General features: G+C 51.1%; 1 protein-coding gene across 1 annotated transcript; it reads right to left on the bottom strand.

Annotated features, from left to right (window-relative positions):
* Window positions 1-3,833: 3,833 nt before the first annotated feature.
* On the bottom strand, window positions 3,834-19,468 carry MED26 (mediator complex subunit 26). Its single transcript, XM_076059261.1, has 3 exons — window positions 19,362-19,468; window positions 8,269-8,343; window positions 3,834-4,061 (listed from the first exon to the last, which is right to left on the bottom strand). The coding sequence occupies exons 1-3, from the start codon at window positions 19,422-19,424 to the stop codon at window positions 3,894-3,896; spliced, it is 306 nt and encodes a 101-aa protein (XP_075915376.1). The 5' UTR covers window positions 19,425-19,468; the 3' UTR covers window positions 3,834-3,893.
* Between the last annotated feature and the right edge of the window lie 610 nt (window positions 19,469-20,078).

Here is a 20,078-nt window from a genome sequence, read left to right as displayed (position 1 = left end):
ACTGTGTACAGATGGGTGGGTGGGTGTTAAATGGACTAGTCCACTGTGTACAGATGGGTGGGTGGGTGTTAAATGGACTAGTCCACTGTGTACAGATGGGTGGGTGGCGGTCCACCGCCGACCCCTGTAGACACCACCCACCCACACACCCACACCCACAGAGAGAGTGGACTAGTCCACTGTGTATAGATGGGGTGGGGGTGTTTAAATGGACCAGTCCACTGTGTATAGATGGGTGGGGGGGGTTTAAATGGACTAGTCCACTGTGTACATATGGGTGGGGGGTTAAAGGGACTAGTCCACTGTGTACAGATGGGTGGGTGGGTGTTAAATGGACTAGTCCACTGTGTACAGATGGGTGGGTGGGTGTTAAATGGACTAGTCCACTGTGTACAGATGGGTGGGTGGCGGTCCACCGCCGACCCCTGTAGACACCACCCACCCACACACCCACACCCACAGAGAGAGTGGACTAGTCCACTGTGTATAGATGGGGTGGGGGTGTTTAAATGGACCAGTCCACTGTGTATAGATGGGTGGGGGGGGTTTAAAATGGACTAGTCCACTGTGTATAGATGGGTGGGGGGTTAAATGGACCAGTCCACTGTGTAAAGATGGGTGGGGGGGTTAAATGGACTAGTCCACTGTGTACAGATGGGTGGGGGTTTAAATGGACCAGTCCACTGTGTATAGATGGGTGGGGGGAGGGTTAAATGGACTAGTCCACACCGTGTGTTGTGGACTAGTCCACTGTGTATAGATGGGTGGGGGGTTAAATGGACCAGTCCACTGTGTATAGATGGGTGGGTGGGTGTTAAATAGACTAGTCCACTGTGTATAGATGGGTGGGGGTGTTTAAATGGACTAGTCCACTGTGTATAGATGGGTGGGTGGGGGGGGTTTAAATGGACTAGTCCACACCCTGTACACAGAGCTCAGAGGGGCGGTCCACCGACAACCCCTGTAGACACCACCCACACACAGAGAGTGGACTAGTCCACTGTGTATAGATGGTGGGGGGGGGGGTTTAAATGGACCAGTCCACACCCTGTACACAGAGCTCAGAGGGGCGGTCCACCGCCGACCCCTGTAGAGAGACACACACAGAGAGTGGACTAGTCCACTGTGTACAGATGGGTGGGTGTTAAATGGACTAGTTCACTGTGTACAGATGGGTGGTTGGGGTTTTAAATGGACTAGTCCACTGTGTACAGATGGGTGGGTGGGTGTTAAATGGACTAGTCCACTGTGTACAGATGGGTGGGTGGCAGTCCACCGCCGACCCCTGTAGACACCACCCACACACCCACACACACACCCACCCACACACCCACACACACACCCACACACATACACCACCCACACACCCACCCACATACCCACACACCCACCCACACACCCACAGAGAGAGTGGACTAGTCCACTGTGTACAGATGGGTGGGTGGGTGTTTAAATGGACTAGTCCACTGTGTACAGATGGGTGGTTGGGTGTTAAATGGACTAGTCCACTGTGTACAGATGGGTGGGTGGGTGTTAAATGGACTAGTCCACACCGTGTCTAGTGGACTAGTCCACTGTGTACAGATGGGTGGTTGGGTTTTAAATGGACTAGTCCACTGTGTACAGATGGGTGGGTGGGGTGTTAAATGGACTAGTCCACTGTGTACAGATGGGTGGGTGTTAAATGGACTAGTCCACTGTGTACAGATGGGTGGTTGGGGTGTTAAATGGACTAGTCCACACCGTGTCTAGTGGACTAGTCCACTGTGTACAGATGGGGGGGGTTTAAATGGACTAGTCCACTGTGTATAGATGGGTGGGTGGCGGTCCACCGCCGACCCCTGTAGACACCACCCACACACCCACCCACACACCCACACACCCACCCACACACCCACCCACACACCCACACACATACACCACCCACACACCCACATACCCACACACCCACCCACCCACACACCCACACACCCACACACCCACAGAGAGAGTGGACTAGTCCACTGTGTACAGATGGGTGGTTGGGTGTTAAATGGACTAGTTCACTGTGTACAGATGGGTGGGTGGGTGTTTAAATGGACTAGTTCACTGTGCACAGATGGGTGGGTGTTAAATGGACTAGTCCACTGTGTACAGATGGGTGGGTGTTAAATGGACTAGTCCACTGTGTACAGATGGGTGGTTGGGTGTTAAATGGACTAGTCCACTGTGTACAGATGGGTGGGTGGGTGTTTAAATGGACTAGTCCACTGTGTACAGATGGGTGGGTGTTAAATGGACTAGTCCACTGTGTACAGATGGGTGGGTGGGTGGGTGTTTAAATGGACTAGTCCACTGTGTACAGATGGGTGGGTGGGTGTTTAAATGGACTAGTCCACTGTGTACAGATGGGTGGTTGGGTGTTTAAATGGACTAGTCCACTGTGTACAGATGGGTGGGTGGGGGGGTTTAAATGGACTAGTCCACTGTGTACAGAGGGGTGGGTGGGTGTTAAATGGACTAGTCCACTGTGTACAGATGGGTGGGTGTTAAATGGACTAGTCCACTGTGTACAAATGGGTGGGTGTTAAATGGACTAGTCCACTGTGTACAGATGGGTGGGTGGGTGTTAAATGGACTAGTCCACTGTGTACAGATGGGTGGGTGTTAAAATGGACTAGTCCCACTGTGTACAGATGGGTGGTTGGGTGGGTGTTAAATGGACTAGTCCACTGTGTACAGATGGGTGGTTGGGTGTTTAAATGGACTAGTCCACTGTGTACAGATGGGTGGGTGTTAAATGGACTAGTCCACTGTGTACAGATGGGTGGGTGGGTGTTTAAATGGCCTAGTCCACTGTGTACAGATGGGTGGGTGGGTGTTTAAATGGACTAGTCCACTGTGTACAGATGGGTGGGTGGGTGTTAAATGGACCAGTCCACTGTGTACAGATGGGTGGGTGGGTGTTTAATGGACTAGTCCACTGTGTACAGATGGGTGGGTGGGTGTTATAAATGGACTAGTCCAATGTGTACAGATGGGTGGGTAGGTGTTAAATGGACTAGTCCACTGTGTACAGATGGGTGGTTGGGTGGGTGTTAAATGGACTAGTCCACTGTGTACAGATGGGTGGGTAGGTGTTAAATGGACTAGTCCACTGTGTACAGATGGGTGGGTGGGTGGGTGTTTAAATGGACTAGTCCACTGTGTACAGATGTGTGGGTGGGTGTTTAAATGGACTAGTCCACTGTGTACAGATGGGTGGGTGGGTGTTTAAATGGACTAGTCCACTGTGTACAGATGGGTGGGTGGGTGTTAAATGGACTAGTCCACTGTGTACAGATGGGTGGGTGGCGGTCCACCGCCGACCCCTATAGACACCACCCACACACCCACCCACACACCCACCCACACACACCACCCACACACCCACATACCCACACACCCACATACCCACACACCCACACCCACACACACAGAGAGAGTGGACTAGTCCACTGTGTACAGATGGGTGGTTGGGTGTTTAAATGGACTAGTCCACTGTGTACAGATGGGTGGGTGGTTGGGGGGGTTTTTAAATGGACTAGTCCACTGTGTACAGATGGGTGGGTGGGTGTTAAATGGACTAGTCCACTGTGTACAGATGGTGGGTGGGGGGTGTTAAATGGACTAGTCCACACCGTGTGTAGCGAACTAGTCCACTGTGTATAGGTGGGTGGGTGGGTGTTAAATGGACTAGTCCACTGTGTACAGATGGGTGGGTGGGTGTTAAATGGACTAGTCCACTGTGTATAGATGGGTGGGTGGGTGGGTGTTAAATGGACTAGTCCACCGCCGACCCCTGTAGACACCACCCACACACACACCCACACACCCCCACAGAGAGAGAGAGAGTGGACCGGTCCGGAGCGCCGCTAGGGTGGGGCCACGGCGGAGCAGTCCAAGTGCTCACCGGTGGCCGAGCAGGGGGGTGTGGTGATGAGCCGCTGCCAACCCCTCAGCAGCCGCTTGGCTCTCCGGGCCAGCTCATCGTCGGAGGTCCTCTTACGAACGTCGTTGATGAACTTGCCCAGACGCGTCTCCTGGGGGTGGTGGGTGGGGGTGAGGGAGGGGGAGGGGGGTGGGGGTGAGGGGGAGGGGGTGGGGGAGGGGGTGGGGGAGGGGGGGAGGGGGGAGGGGCCGAGGGAGAGATGTGATCGAGGTTAATGAATTGAGGATTGTGAATCGGGCGTTTGTTATTTATTGAGGATTTTGAGTGTGGTGGGTGGGTTGGTGGGTGGGTGGGTGGTGAGTGGGTGGGTGAATGGGTGGGTGGGTGGGTGAGTGGGTGGGTGAGTGGGTGAGTGAGTGAGTGGGTGGGTGGGTGAGTGGGTGGGTGAGTGGGTGAGTGAGTGAGTGGGTGGGGGGTGGGGGTGGGGGTGGGGGAGGGGTCGAGGGAGAGATGTGATCGAGGTTAATGAATTGAGGATTGTGAATCGGGCGTTTGTTATTTATTGAGGATTTTGAGTGTGGTGGGTGGGTTGGTGGGTGGGTGAGTGGGTTGGTGGGTGGGTTGGTGAGTGGGTTGGTGGGTGGGTTGGTGGGTGGGTGAGTGGGTGGGTGGGTAAGTGAGTGAGTGGGTGGGTGAGTGAGTGGGTGGGTGAGTGGGTGAGTGAGTGGGTGGGTGGGTGGGTGGGGGGGTGGGTGAGTGAGTGAGTGGGTGGGTGAGTGAGTGGGTGGGTGGGGGGGTGGGTGAGTGAGTGAGTGGGTGAGTGAGTGAGTAGGTGGGTGAGTGGGTGAGTGAGTGAGTGAGTGGGGTGAGTGGGTGGATGAGTGAGTGGGTGAGTGAGTGGGTGAGTGAGTGGGTGAGTGAGTGAGTGGGTGAGTGGGTGGATGAGTGAGTGAGTGGGTGGGTGAGTGGGTGGGTGGGTGAGTGGGTGAGTGAGTGGGTGAGTGAGTGGGTGAGTGAGTGAGTGGGTGGGTGAGTGGGTGAGTGGTGGGTGGGTGGGTGAGTGGGTGAGTGAGTGGGTGGGTGAGTGGGTGAGTGAGTGGGTGGGTGAGTGAGTGGTGAGTGAGTGGTGAGTGAGTGGTGAGTGAGTGGTGAGTGAGTGGTGAGTGAGTGGTGAGTGAGTGGTGAGTGGTGGTGAGTGAGTGAGTGGTGATGAGTGGTGAGTGAGTGGTGAGTGAGTGGTGAGTGAGTGGTGAGTGAGTGAGTGAGTGGTGAGTGAGTGGTGAGTGAGTGAGTGGTGAGTGAGTGGTGAGTGGTGTGGTGAGTGAGTGGTGAGTGAGTGGTGAGTGAGTGGTGAGTGAGTGGTGAGTGAGTGGTGAGTGAGTGGTGAGTGAGTGGGTGAGTGGTGGTGAGTGAGTGGTGGGTGAGTGGTGTGTGAGTGGTGAGTGAGGTGAGTGAGTGGTGAGTGGTGGTGAGTGAGTGGTGAGTGGGTGTGAGTGAGTGGTGGTGAGTGAGTGGTGAGTGGTGAGTGGTGAGTGAGGTGAGTGGGAGTGAGTGGTGAGTGAGTGGTGGTGAGTGAGTGAGGAGTGGTGGTGAGTGGTGAGTGAGTGGTGAGTGAGTGAGTGAGTGGTGAGTGAGTGGTGAGTGAGTGGTGAGTGAGTGAGTGGTGAGTGAGTGAGTGAGTGGTGAGTGAGTGGTGAGTGAGTGGTGAGTGAGTGAGTGGTGAGTGAGTGAGTGAGTGGTGAGTGAGTGGTGGTGAGTGGGTGAGTGAGTGGTGAGTGATGAGTGGTGAGTGGGTGGTGAGTGAGTGGTGAGTGAGTGGTGAGTGAGTGGGTGAGTGAGTGGTGAAGTGAGTGGGTGAGTGGTTGAGTGAGTGGTGGGTGAGTGGTGAGTGAGTGGTGGAGTGAGTGGTGGTGAGTGAGTGGTGAGTGGTGAGTGGTGAGTGAGTGGTGAGTGGTGGGTGGTGATGAGTGAGTGGGTGAGTGGTGAGTGAGTGGTGGTGAGTGGTGAGTGGTGAGTGGTGAGTGGGTGGTGAGTGAGTGAGTGGGAGTGGTGGGTGAGTGGTGAGTGAGTGGTGAGTGAGTGGTGAGTGAGTGGGGTGAGTGAGTGGTGAGTGAGTGAGTGAGTGAGTGGTGAGTGAGTGGTGAGTGAGTGGTGAGTGAGTGGTGAGTGAGTGGTGAGTGAGTGGTGAGTGGGTGAGTGGTGGTGAGTGAGTGGTGAGTGAGTGAGTGAGTGGTGAGTGAGTGAGTGAGTGGTGAGTGTGTGAGTGAGTGGTGAGAGTGGTGAGTGAGTGAGTGGTGAGTGAGTGAGTGAGTGGTGAGTGAGTGGTGAGTGAGTGGTGAGTGAGTGAAGTGAGGTGTAGTGGTGAGTGAGTGGTGAGTGAGTGAGTGGTGAGTGAGTGAGTGAGTGGTGAGTGAGTGGTGAGTGAGTGGGTGAGGGTGAGTGGTGAGTGAGTGAGTGAGTGGTGAGTGGGTGGTAGTGAGTGGGTGAGTGAGTGGTGAGTGAGTGAGTGGTGAGTGAGTGAGTGAGTGGTGAGTGAGTGGTGAGTGAGTGGGTGAGTGAGTGGTGAGTGAGTGAGTGGTGAGTGGGTGGTGAGTGAGTGGTGAGTGAGTGGTGAGTGAGTGAGTGGTGAGTGAGTGAGTGAGTGAGTGAGTGATGGTGAGTGAGTGGAGTGAGTGGTGAGTGAGTGGTGAGTGAGTGAGTGGTGAGTGAGTGGTGAGTGAGTGAGTGGTGAGTGGTGAGTGAGTGGTGAGTGAGTGGTGGAGTGAGTGGTGAGTGAGTGGTGAGTGAGTGAGTGGTGAGTGAGTGGTGAGTGAGTGAGTGGTGAGTGGTGAGTGAGTGGTGAGTGAGTGGTGAGTGAGTGGTGAGTGAGTGAGTGAGTGGTGAGTGAGTGGTGAGTGAGTGGTGAGTGAGTGGTGAGTGAGTGAGTGAGTGGTGAGTGAGTGGTGAGTGAGTGGTGAGTGAGTGGTGAGTGAGTGAGTGAGTGGTGAGTGAGTGGTGAGTGAGTGGTGAGTGAGTGGTGAGTGGTGAGTGAGTGGTGAGTGAGTGGTGAGTGAGTGGTGAGTGAGTGGTGAGTGAGTGAGTGAGTGGTGAGTGAGTGGTGAGTGAGTGGTGAGTGAGTGGTGAGTGAGTGGTGAGTGAGTGAGTGAGTGGTGAGTGAGTGGTGAGTGAGTGGTGAGTGAGTGGTGAGTGAGTGAGTGAGTGGCTGAGTGAGTGGTGAGTGAGTGATGTTGAGTGAGTGGTGAGTGGTGAGTGAGTGGTGAGTGAGTAGGAGTGGTGAGTGAGTGGTGAGTGAGTGTGAGTGAGTGGTGAAGTGAGTGGTGAGTGAGTGGTGAGTGAGTGAGTGAGTGGTGAGTGAGTGGTGAGTGAGTGAGTGAGTGAGTGAGTGGTGAGTGAGTGGTGAGTGAGTGGTGAGTGAGTGGTGAGTGAGTGGTGAGGGAGTGAGTGGTGAGTGAGTGAGTGGTGAGTGGAGTGAGTGGTGAGTGAGTGGTGAGTGAGTGAGTGGTGAGTGAGTGAGTGAGTGAGTGAGTGAGTGGTGAGTGAGTGAGTGGTGAGTGAGTGGAGTGAGTGAGTGGTGAGTGAGTGAGTGGTGAGTGAGTGGTGAGTGAGTGGTGAGTGAGTGAGTGGTGAGTGAGTGGTGAGTGAGTGGTGAGTGAGTGAGTGAGTGAGTGGTGAGTGAGTGGTGAGTGAGTGGTGAGTGAGTGGTGAGTGAGTGGTGAGTGAGTGGTGAGTGAGTGAGTGAGTGGTGAGTGAGTGGTGAGTGAGTGGTGAGTGAGTGGTGAGTGAGTGAGTGGTGAGTGAGTGAGTGGTGAGTGAGTGGTGAGTGAGTGGTGAGTGAGTGGTGAGTGAGTGGTGAGTGAGTGAGTGGTGAGTGAGTGAGTGGTGAGTGAGTGAGTGGTGAGTGAGTGGTGAGTGAGTGAGTGGTGAGTGAGTGAGTGGTGAGTGAGTGAGTGGTGAGTGAGTGAGTGGTGAGTGAGTGGTGAGTGAGTGAGTGGTGAGTGAGTGAGTGGGTGAGTGGTGAGTGAGTGGTGAGTGAGTGGTGAGTGAGTGAGTGGTGAGTGAGTGGTGAGTGAGTGGTGAGTGAGTGGTGAGTGAGTGGTGGTGAGTGGTGAGTGAGTGGTGAGTGAGTGGTGAGTGAGTGTGGAGGTGGGGTGGTGAGTGAGTGGTGAGTGAGTGGTGAGTGAGTGGTGAGTGAGTGGTGAGTGAGTGGTGAGTGGTGTGGTGAGGTGGTGGGGGTGAGTGGTGGTGGTGGTGGTGGTGGTGGGTGAGTGGGTGGTGTGTGGGTGTGAGTGAGTGGTGAGTGGTGGTGGGGTGGTGGTGGGTGGGTGGGTGGTGGGTGGTGGTGAGTGTGAATCTGCCACCTCCAAGGCTTCTTTCGTGATTGGTCCACGTTCCAAGCACGAGATGACTTCACGCACAGAGCGCATGTCAACAATCTACACACACACAGATAGACACACACACAGATAGACACACAGATAGACACACAGATAGACACACACAGTGACACACACACACAGTGACACACACACACACAGTGACACACACAGTGACACACACAGTGACACACACACAGTGACACACACACAGTGACACACACACACAGTGACACACACACAGTGACACACACACAGTGACACACACAGTGACACACACACAGTGACACACACACAGTGACACACACAGTGACACACAGTGACACACACACAGTGACACACACAGTGACACACACACACACAGTGACACACACAGTGACACACACACAGTGACACACACAGTGACACACACACACAGTGACACACACAGTGACACACACACAGTGACACACACACAGTGACACACACAGTGACACACACAGTGACACACACAGTGACACACACACAGTGACACACACAGTGACACACACAGTGACACACACACAGTGACACACACAAAGTGACACACAGTGACACACAGTGACACACACACAGTGACACACACAGTGACACACACACAGTGACACACACACAGTGACACACACAGTGACACACACAGTGACACACACAGTGACACACACACAGTGACACACACAGTGACACACACAGTGACACACACACAGTGACACACACACACAGTGACACACACACACAGTGACACACACAGTGACACACACAGTGACACACACACAGTGACACACACACACAGTGACACACACAGTGACACACACAGTGACACACACACACACAGTTACACACACAGTGACACACACAGTGACACACACAGTGACACACACACAGTGACACACACAGTGACACACACACAGTGACACACACAGTGACACACACAGTGACACACACACAGTGACACACACACAGTGACACACACACAGTGACACACACAGTGACACACACAGTGACACACACACAGTGACACACACAGTGACACACACAGTGACACACACAGTGACACACACACAGTGACACACACAAAGTGACACACAGTGACACACAGTGACACACACACAGTGACACACACAGTGACACACACACAGTGACACACACACAGTGACACACACAGTGACACACACAGTGACACACAGTGACACACACACAGTGACACCACACAGTGACACACACAGTGACACACACAGTGACACACACACAGTGACACACACACACAGTGACACACACACACAGTGACACACACAGTGACACACACAGTGACACACACACAGTGACACACACACACAGTGACACACACAGTGACACACACAGTGACACACACAGTGACACACACACACACACAGTTACACACACAGTGACACACACAGTGACACACACACAGTGACACACACAGTGACACACACACAGTGACACACACACAGTGACACACACACAGTGACACACACACAGTGACACACACACAGTGACACACACAGTGACACACACAGTGACACACACACAGTGACACACACACACAGTGACACACACAGTGACACACACAGTGACACACACAGTGACACACACAGATAGACACACACAGTGACACACACAGTGACACACACAGATAGACACACACAGTGACACACACACACACACAGTGACACACACACACAGTGACACACACAGTGACACACACAGTGACACACACACACAGTGACACACACAGTGACACACACAGTGACACACACACACAGTGACACACACACACAGTGACACACACAGTGACACACACACACAGTGACACACACACAGTGACACACACAGTGACACACACAGTGACACACACACAGTGACACACACACAGTGACACACACACACAGTGACACACACACAGTGACACACACAGCGACACACACACAGTGACACACACAGATAGACACACAGATAGACACACAGTGACACACACAGTGACACACACAGTGACACACACACAGTGACACACACAGCGACACACACACAGTGACACACACAGTGACACACACACAGTGACACACACACAGTGACACACACACAGTGACACACACACACAGTGACACACACAGTGACACACACACACAGTGACACACACACACAGTGACACACACAGTGACACACACACAGTGACACACACACACAGTGACACACACACACAGTGACACACACAGACACACAGACACACAGTGACACACACACACAGACAGACGCACACACAGTTACACATAGTTACACACAGTTACACACACAGACACACACACACAGTGACACACACACAGAGACACAGTCACACACACACACACAGTTACACACACACACAGAGTGACACACACAGACACACACACAGTGACACACACACACACAGACACACACACAGTGACACACAGACACACACAGACACAGTGACACACACAGACACACACACACACACAGACACACACACACAGTGACACACACACACACACAGTGACACACACAGTTACACACACACACAGTGACACACACACAAACACACACACAGTGACACACACACACAGACACACACACAGTGACACACAGACACACACAGACACACACACAGACACAGTGACACACACAGACACACACAGACACACACACACACAGACACACACACACACAGACACACACACAGTGACACACAGACACACACAGACACACACACAGACACAGTGACACACACACACAGTGACACACACATACAGTGACACACACACACACACAGTGTACACACACAGTGACACACACATACAGTGACACACACACACTGTCACACACACAGTGTACACACACAGTGACACAAAGATCCCCCATATAGCCTTAACAGACTGTTGGGGCAAGTGCTGTTAGCGATCAGCACCTGTAAAGACCGGCACAGCACACGAGGGGGTGGGTGGCCAGCACCACGCCCGACCGCCTTTGTCTCCCCAGTGGCGATGTTTACTACACACGGCTACACCACTACACCACCACCACCACACCACCACCATCACCACTACACCACCACCACTACACCACCACTACACCACCACCACCACCACTACACCACCACCACCACCACTACACCACCACCACCACTACACCACCATCACTACACCACCACCACCACCACTACACCACCACCACCACTACACCACCACCACTACACCACCACCACCACCATCACCACCACCACTACTACCACCACCACCACCACTACACCACCACCACCACTACACCACCATCACTACACCACCACCACCACCACTACACCACCACCACCACTACACCACCACCACCACTACACCACCACCACCACTACACCACCATCACTACACCACCACCACCACTACACCACCACCACCACTACACCACCACCACCACTACACCACCACTACACCACCACCACCACTACACCACCACTACACCACCACCACCACTACACCACCACCACCACTACACCACCACCACCACCACTACACCACCACCACCACCACTACACCACTACACCACCACCATCACCACTACACCACCATCACCACTACACCACCACCACCACTACACCACCACTGCAAGCACCACCAGTTAACTCATTTGAGGCTGAGTCGACCTAGGGGAGGCCCAGGTACTGCTTTAGATCATCATCACACATCACAATAAGACTGTGTCTGTGTGTGTCTGTGTGTGTCTGTGTCTGTGTGTGTCTGTGTGTGTGTCTGTGCGTGTGTGTCTGTGTCTGTGTCCATACACAGACACCCACACACACAGACACAGTGTGTGTGTGTCTGTGTGTGTCTGTGTGTGTCCTTACACAGACAAACACAGACACAACACTACACAGATAGACACACAGACAGACACACAGATAGACACACAGATAGACACAACACAGACACACACAGATAGACACACAGACAGACATACACAGATAGACACACAGAGAGACACACAGATAGACACACAGAGAGACACACAGATAGACACACAGAGAGACACACAGATAGACACACAGACACAGATAGACACACAGACACACAAATATACACACACACATAGACACACAGACACACACACACACAGATAGACACACAGACACAGAGAGACACACACAGTGACACACACATATAGACACACAGACACACACATAGTGACACACACAGACACACAGATAGACACACACATACACAGATAGACACACACAGAGACACACAGATAGACACACAGACCAACAGATAGACATACACATAGTGACACACACAGACACACAGACAGACACACATATATAGGCACACACAGATAGACACACAGAGATTAGACACACAGAGAGACACAGACACACACAGACACACACATAGTGACACACACAGTGACACACACAGATAGACACACAGACACACACATAGTGACACACAGATAGACACACACAGTGACACACACAGACACACAGACACACATAGACACACACACACACACATAGACACACAGACACACACATAGTGACACACATAGTGACACACATAGTGACACACAGATAGACACACACATACACAGATAGACACACACAGTGACACACACACAGATTAGACACACAGACACACATATAGACACACAGATGGACACACACAGATTAGACATACAGACACACATATAGACACACACACACAGACACACACCGATAGACACACAGACACACACAGATTAGACACACAGACAGATTAGACACACACATAGTGACACACATAGTGACACACACAGAGATAAACACACAGATAGACACACACAGACACACACACATAGTGACACACAGATTAGACACACAGATAGACACACACATACACAGATAGACACACACAGATAGACACACAGACACACACATAGTGACACACAGATTAGACACACATACACAGATAGACACACACAGATAGACACACAGACACACACACACATAGTGACACACAGATTAGACACACACACAGAGATAGACACACAGACACACACAGATAGATACACACAGACACACAGATAGACACACAGACACACACATAGTGACGCACAGATTAGACACACAGATAGACACACACATAGTGACACACAGATTAGACACACAGATTAGACACACAGACACACACAGATAGATACACACAGACACACAGATAGACACACAGATAGACACAACAACAGATAGACACACACACACACAGTGACACACACAGTGACACACACAGATAGACACAACACAACACAGATTAGACGCAGATAGACACACAGATAGACACATAGACACAAAGATAGACACAGATTAGACACACAGACACACATAGCCACACAGATTAGACACACAGATAGACACAACAACAGATAGACACACACACACAGACACACACAGTGACACACACCAATAGATACACAGACACACACAGATAGACACACAGACACACACAGATAGACACACACAGACACACACACATAGTGAGACACAGATAGACACACACACAGATTAGACACACAGACACACACAGATAGACACACACAGACACACACACATAGTGACACACAGAAAGACACACACACAGATAGACACACAGATACACGCAGATAGACACACACAGACACACACACATAGTGACACACAGATAGACACACACACACAGATAGACACACAGATACACAGAGATAGACACACACACAGATAGACACACACAGATAGACACACACATAGTGACACACAGATTACACACACAGATAGACACACACATATAGGCACACAGATAGACACACACAAATAGACACACAGATAGACACACACAGATAGACACACACATAGTGACACAGATAAAAACACACAGACACACACACATAGTGACACACAGATAGACACACAGATACACAGAGATAGACACACACACACAGATAGACACACAAATAGTGACACACACATAGTGACACACAGATTAGACACACACACAGATTAGACACACAGATACACAGATAGACACACAGATAGACACACACAGATAGGCACACACAGATTAGACACACAGACACACAGATAGACACAACACAGATTAGACGCAGATAGACACACAGATAGACACAAAGACACAAAGATTCGACACACAGATAGACACAACAACAGATAGACACACACACACAGACACACACATAGTGACACAGATAGACACACACAGATAGACACACACACAGATAGACACACACAGATAGACACACACATAGTGACACACAGATAGACACACACACATAGACACACACAGATAGACACACACATAGTGACACAGATTACACACAGAGATAGACACAACAACAGATATACACAGATTAGACACACAGACACACATATAGACACACAGATTAGACACACAGATAGACACAACAACAGATAGACACACACACAGACACACACAGTGACACACACCAATAGATACACAGACACACACACAGATTAGACACACAGACACACACAGATAGACACACACAGACACACACACATAGTGACACACAGATAGACACACACACAGATAGACACACAGACACACACAGATAGACACACACAGACACACACACATAGTGACACACAGACACACACACATAGTGACACACAGATAGACACACACGCAGATAGACACACAGATACACAGAGATAGACACACACAGACACACACACACATAGTGACACACAGATAGACACACACACAGATAGACACACACAGACACACACACATAGTGACACACAGATAGACACACACACAGATAGACACACAGATACACGCATAGACACACACAGACACACACACATAGTGACACACAGATAGACACACACACACAGATAGACACACAAATACACAGAGATAGACACACACAGATAGACACACACAGATAGACACACACATAGTGACACACAGATTACACACACAGATAGACACACACATATAGGCACACAGATACACACATATAGACACACAGATAGACACACACATAGTGACACACAGATAGACACACACATAGTGACACACACATAGTGACACACAGATAGACACACAGACACACACATAGTGACACACAGACACACACACATAGTGACACACAGATAGACACACACACAGATAGACGCACAGATACACAGAGATAGACACAAACAGACACACACACATAGTGACACACAGATAGACACACACACAGATAGATACACACAGATAGACACACACAGACACACACACAGTGACACACAGATATACACACACACAGATAGACACACAGACACACGCAGATAGACACACACAGACACACACACATAGTGACACACAGATAGACACACACACAGATAGACACACAAATACACAGAGATAGACACACACACAGATAGACACACACAGATATACACACACATAGTGACACACAGATTACACACACAGATAGACACACACATATAGGCACACAGATAGACACACACAAATTAGACACACAGATAGACACATACATATAGGCACACAGATACACACATATAGACACACAGATAGACACACACATAGTGACACACAGATAGACACACACAGATAGACACACACATAGTGACACACAGATTACACACAGACACACACATAGTGACACACAGACACACACAGATAGACACACAGACACACACATAGTGACACACAGACACACACAGATAGACACACACAGATTACACACACAGACACACACATAGTGACACACACAGATAGACACACAGACACAGATAGACACACAGATAGACACACACATATAGACACAGATAGACACACACAGACACAGATAGACACACACACACAAATAGACACACAGACACACACACACACAGATAGACACACAGACACACACACAGATAGACACACACAGATGGACACAACACAACACAAATATACACGCACATATAGACACACAGATAGACACACACACAGATAGACACAACACAACAGATTAGACACACAGAGAGACACACAGACAGACATAAAGAGACACTCACATAGTGACACACACATAGTGACACACAGATAGACACACACACATAGACACACACAGACACACACATAGTGACACAGATAGACACACACACACATAGTGACTCAGATAGACACACACACAGATAGACACACACAGATAGACACACAGACACACAGATAGACACACACAGTGACACACACATATAGACACACAGACACACACAGTGACACACACACAGATAGACACACACACAGTCACACACATATAGACACACAGACACACACATAGTGACACACAGATAGACACACACATAGTGACACACACAGATAGACACACAGACACACACACATAGTGACACACAGATAGACACACACACACAGACACACACATAGTGACACACAGATAGACACACACAGATAGACACACACAGATAGACACACACATAGTGACACACAGATAGACACACACAGATAGACACACACATAGTGACACACAGATAGACACACACAGATAGACACACACATAGTGACACACAGATAGACACACACAGACACACAGATAGACACACACACAGATAGATACACACAGATAGACACACACCGATAGATACACAGACACACACAGATTAGACACACAGATAGACACACACATAGTGACACACAGATAGACACACACCGATAGATACACAGACACACACAGATTAGACACACAGATTAGACACACACAGATAGACACACAGACACACACAGATTAGACACACAGATAAACACACACCAATAGATACACAGACACACACAGATTAGACACACAGATAGACACACACCGATAGATACACAGACACACACAGATTAGACACACAGATAGATACACAGACACACACAGATTAGACACACAGATAGACACACCGATAGATACACAGACACACACAGATAGACACACACAGATAGATACACAGACACACACAGATTAGACACACAGATAGACACACAGATAGATACACAGACACACACAGATTAGACACACAGATAGACACACACCGATAGATACACAGACACACAGATAGACATACACAGATAGACACACAGATAGACACACACCGATAGATACACAGACACACACAGACAGACACACACAGATTAGACACACATATAGACACACACATAGTGACACACATATAGACACACACATATAGACACACACATACTGACACACATATAGACACACACACATAGACACACACATAGTGACACACATATAGACACACACACATATAGACACACACATAGTGACACACATATAGACACACACATAGTGACACACATATAGACACACACATATAAACACACACATAGTGACACACATATAGACACACACATAGTGACACACATATAGACACACACACATATAGACACACACATAGTGACACACATATAGACACACACACATATAGACACACACATAGTGACACACATATAGACACACACAGATAGACACACACAGATTAGACACACAGATAGACACACACCGATACACAGACACACACAGATTAGACACACACACAGATAGACACACACAGATTAGACAGACACACACAGATAGACACACAGATAGACACACAGACACACAGATAGACACACACAGATAGATACACACAGATAGACACACACCGATAGATACACACACACATATAGACACACAGATAGACACACACAGATTAGACACACAGCTAGACACACACATAGTGACACACATATAGACACACACATATAGACACACACAGATAGACACACACAGATAGACACGACACATATCGTCTGTGTCTGTGTGTGTGTTAGTAACCGGGGGGGGAGAGATGAACATTATTCTCTTAACGAAACATTTTAACAATTAAGAACTGTTTTTTTCGTTCAATCAACAATTTTATTTACAATTTAATAAGAAAAGCAGCGAATTGAATTGACCCTTAACGAAACGGCGTTCAAAAGCGGCGATTTTATTTTTTTGTTAAATGAATCTCCTTATCTTTTATTTAATTCTCCCCCTTCTCAGCACACATCAGACACGCGCCTTTAATCGTTAACACAAAGAAGCAACGAAATGTTTAACACTTTGGGGGGGGGGGGTTTAATTTAGAATGTGTGTAAAGTCTGAGGCCTAGTTCAGGCTGAAGCCTGAGCTAGGCCTCAACTGGGGGAGGAGGGAGGGGCGGTGAAGGGGGGGGAGAAACCGGAACCCCTCCCCCCTCCATAGGGAAGCATGGGGAGGGATGGGGGGGTCAACCGGAAGCCCTCCCCCTTCTTAAGGAAGTATGGGGGGGGGGGACGGTTGGGGGGTTTGAGGGGAGGGGTTGGGGGGGGTTGAGGGGAGGGGTTGAGGGGAGGGGCTGGGGGGTTGAGGGGACGGTTGGGGGGTTTGAGGGGAGGGGTTGGGGGGTGAGGGGAGGGGCTGGGGGGGTTTGAGTGGACGGTTGGGGGGTGAGGGGAGGGGTTGGGGGTGAGGGGAGGGTTGAGGGGAGGGGTTGGGGGGGATTGGGGGGGTTGAGGGGAGGGGTTGGGGGGAGGGGTTGGGACGGTTGGGGGGGTTGAGGGGAGCGGTTGGGGTGTGAGGGGAGGGGTTGGGGGGGTTGAGGGGAGGGGTTGGGGGGGGTGAGGGGGTTGAGGGGAGGGGTTGGGGGGGGATTGGGGGTGTGAGGGGAGGGGTTGAGGGGAGGGGTTGAGGGTGAGGTTGGTGGCGAGCCGCATCACGTGGGACTTGACCCCGGTTGGGAGCGCGTCACGTGTGCTCGCGCCGACCAATGAGAACCCCGCATTAGCTAGGCCCCGCCCCCCTTCCCCCACCACCACCACCACCCACCCACCCCCCACCCACCCACCCCCCCACTCGTAGTTCAGCGGCGAGCTCAGCTCCACGGGCGATGAGGTGGAGTGGTGGTGGTGGTTGTGGTTGTTGTTGTGTTGTTGTTGTTGTTGTGGTTGTTGTTGTGGTTGTTGTTGAGGGCTACTCACGTTCGCCTCATGGTCTATGGCGCGGAGCAGCTGCGACTTGAGCTGCTTCGCCGAGCGCGACATCGGTGGAAGGCGCGCGGAGGGGCGGAGGCCACGCCCACAGCCAACCCCAGCAAGACACGCCCACAGCCAACCCCCCAGCAAGACACGCCCACAGCCAACCCCCCAGCAAGACACGCCCACAGCCAACCCCCCAGCAAGACACGCCCACAGCCAACCCCCCAGCAAGACACGCCCACAGCCAACCCCCCAGCAAGACACGCCCACAGCCAACCCCCCAGCAAGACACGCCCACAGCCAACCCCCCAGCAAGACACGCCCACAGCCAACCCCCCAGCAAGACACGCCCACAGCCAACCCCCCAGCAAGACACGCCCACAGCCAACCCCCCAGCAAGACACGCCCACAGCCAACCCCCCAGCAAGACACGCCCACAGCCAACCCCCCAGCAAGACACGCCCACAGCCAACCCCCCAGCAAGACGACACGCCCACAGCCAACCCCAGCAAGACACGCCCACAGCCAACCCCCCAGCAAGACACGCCCACAGCCAACCCCCCAGCAAGACACGCCCACAGCCAACCCCCCAGCAAGACACGCCCACAGCCAACCCCCCAGCAAGACACGCCCACAGCCAACCCCCCAGCAAGACACGCCCACAGCCAACCCCCCAGCAAGACACGCCCACAGCCAACCCCCCAGCAAGACGACACGCCC

Source organism: Petromyzon marinus (genome assembly GCF_048934315.1).
Source record: "Petromyzon marinus isolate PM22_M1 ecotype Great Lakes invasive population chromosome 85 unlocalized genomic scaffold, UKy_Petmar_22M1.pri1.0 chr85_unloc.2, whole genome shotgun sequence".
Classification (NCBI taxonomy): domain Eukaryota; kingdom Metazoa; phylum Chordata; class Hyperoartia; order Petromyzontiformes; family Petromyzontidae; genus Petromyzon; species Petromyzon marinus.
The sequence above is the reverse complement of the archived record's forward strand: the minus strand, read 5'-3'. Positions and strand labels throughout refer to the sequence as shown.